This window comes from Zingiber officinale, chromosome 2B (genome assembly GCF_018446385.1).
Source record: "Zingiber officinale cultivar Zhangliang chromosome 2B, Zo_v1.1, whole genome shotgun sequence".
NCBI lineage: Eukaryota > Viridiplantae > Streptophyta > Magnoliopsida > Zingiberales > Zingiberaceae > Zingiber > Zingiber officinale.
In genome coordinates, this window is record NC_055989.1 from 42886544 (window position 1) to 42888888 (window position 2345).

The window sequence follows — 2345 nt, forward strand, 5'->3', positions numbered from 1 at the left end:
TAGATATCAAAATCAAGGTAGAACATTCTTTTAACACATCAAGGTAGAACCGCACTTCAAATGTAATCTAGCATGCATTTAGCCCACTCGAACCGCACTTCATCAATTTCAACTCTGGAGTACTTGAGATTTGTAAACTGTAAAAACAGATAAATCCACCATATGTCAAATAACTAAAACAAATGTGTACATGTATCAAATAAAATAGAATACTGAGTTTTTAAAGGCTGTTGTGGAAGATAACGAATATAACATAGAATCTAAAACTTTCATATATGACACTTAGTATATGCTGCTTAGAATATAACATAGATAATTTGCTCCTTCTAATTCAAGTGTACAGATTGATAAGAACCGACAACATCATACAGCAACTTACTAGGCATGATAATGGTTGAACAAAGAAATATGACTACACAACAAATCCAGTGAAGGAAGCATAGAAGAACAAAGCTACCTCTGATGAAGAGATATACTATTTATTGTACTACCTCTGATGCCATCTTGGTATCCTGAATATCCTCCAGGCAGAGATAATCCTCCAGAACTGATGCTTCTTCCCATGTTACCACTGCCAACAATGTTGCCTACAGAGCTTGTAAGTCTTGGCCCTACATTACCCAATACCGGAGAAACTCCCAAACCAGGAACAGAACTACGATTCCCTGAAGCTGAACTTGAGGAAATACCAGTTATTGACCCAGTGACTTCATTAATATTACTACTACTAAAAGCATGATTTCCAACAACATTAATACCCCCTCTATTTGTGACACCAGAGCCATGAGGCATCTGCATGAAAAAAAAATCCAGAATCAATACTATAAAACACATTCAAAGGACCATATGATGTAGTGAAGTAATGTGGAAATAAACTCATTCCAGACCTAAGATAATGCAACCAAAAGATTGTTTGATGAGAACCGTCCACTAGGAATGCTTCCTCCTGGTTGCTGAACACCACCTGATGGTACAACACCCATTGCGGTCTCTCTGGATGCAAGCGAACAAGGTACATTTGGCAGGTTGAAGCTTCCATGAATATTATGCAATCCTTGAAGACCACCTATTTTTTTTACAAACCGTAATCGAAATTCCACATACAAGCAAAATTTCACATGAATATGTTAATAAAGTTTATGTAGGAATGTCTAACCATAAGGATGGAACCCAGGCACTGCCGCAGACTGGCCAGAAAACAATGTGGTATAGGGTCGGCCTGAGGAGTCCGCAAGATTAGATGTTGAACCATTAAGAGTTGACTGTACCAAGAGACCCAGTAATTTGATCTGCAAAAGCAAGACTAGTAAAAGCACAGGGCATGGGCTAGGTGCTAACAAACTTGGTATGCTAACCAACAAGAAAGAAACAACCGCGTCAAGTTAGTATTTACATAAACTGTATTGAACATCTGCACCAAACAATAAAAGCTACTCATCTCTAACAATTGAAACTCAGCTAAGAATAAAGAATTATATTATTAATACCAAGAGTAAAATTACATCAGATACAAATCCCATACATAAAATAACAGATAGGTAATTTGGGATGAATGTTGAAGTCTATAACTATTTATTCTACTTCTCTCCATCAAGCTAGAACATAATGGAGCATAGACATTGATGGTGCTTAGTTTGTCAAGTTGTACTCAATAAAGATTTGAGTAGCACTTTAGATATTAAGTTAGCAAATCATATGAAGTGGCTACACTGGTAGCCGCTAGAAGAATAAATGATGCTAGTCATACTATAAATACTGAAGACTTGTTTAAAGTACTACTAAAAAATTTCTTAGAAATAAAGATTATAATGCAATGTTTTTATCTTCAAAGGAGAAACTGTAACCATAAGATGTAAGTGATTGGCTTCAGAGCCCAATTACAACCTAACCAAAAGTGATTCCTTCTTCCTTTTTTTTTCCCCCATGAAGAATAAATTAAGCGAGTTAGAAAGACAAGAATTTATCTGGAAACACTCCTAAAGTAAAGCAGGCATGCATTTGTATTAATTTAAGATGGCAATCTATGGCAAGCCCAAAGACAACTAACAAATAAAGGTTTTATCCTATACTCATGCATTATCACACTCCATGAGTCTAACCTCTGGCCTTTATACTCATGAAGCCAACATCACTAATGAACAAGATATCAAATATAAAAATGTCTCTAAAACTTCAAGCATACCAAGATAAAACCCTGACGAAGGGTAAGGTAGTCAGCCCGTACGACCGACTTTCCAAACTGACGAAAGAAATAAGTCTGCATAATGTGATGTGACGATATTAATAAAGGAAACAAGTAAGATACATTCCTAGGCTCTATAAGATCATTTAGGCAAAGAGCATTT

The 2345-nt window shown here is 36.0% G+C and overlaps 1 protein-coding gene across 1 annotated transcript; it reads right to left on the minus strand.

Annotated features, from left to right (window-relative positions):
* Positions 1 to 659: 659 nt before the first annotated feature.
* LOC122049095 lies at positions 660 to 1281 on the minus strand. Its single transcript, XM_042610562.1, has 3 exons — positions 1157 to 1281; positions 888 to 1066; positions 660 to 792 (listed from the first exon to the last, which is right to left on the minus strand). The coding sequence occupies exons 1-3, from the start codon at positions 1250 to 1252 to the stop codon at positions 693 to 695; spliced, it is 375 nt and encodes a 124-aa protein (XP_042466496.1). The 5' UTR covers positions 1253 to 1281; the 3' UTR covers positions 660 to 692.
* Between the last annotated feature and the right edge of the window lie 1064 nt (positions 1282 to 2345).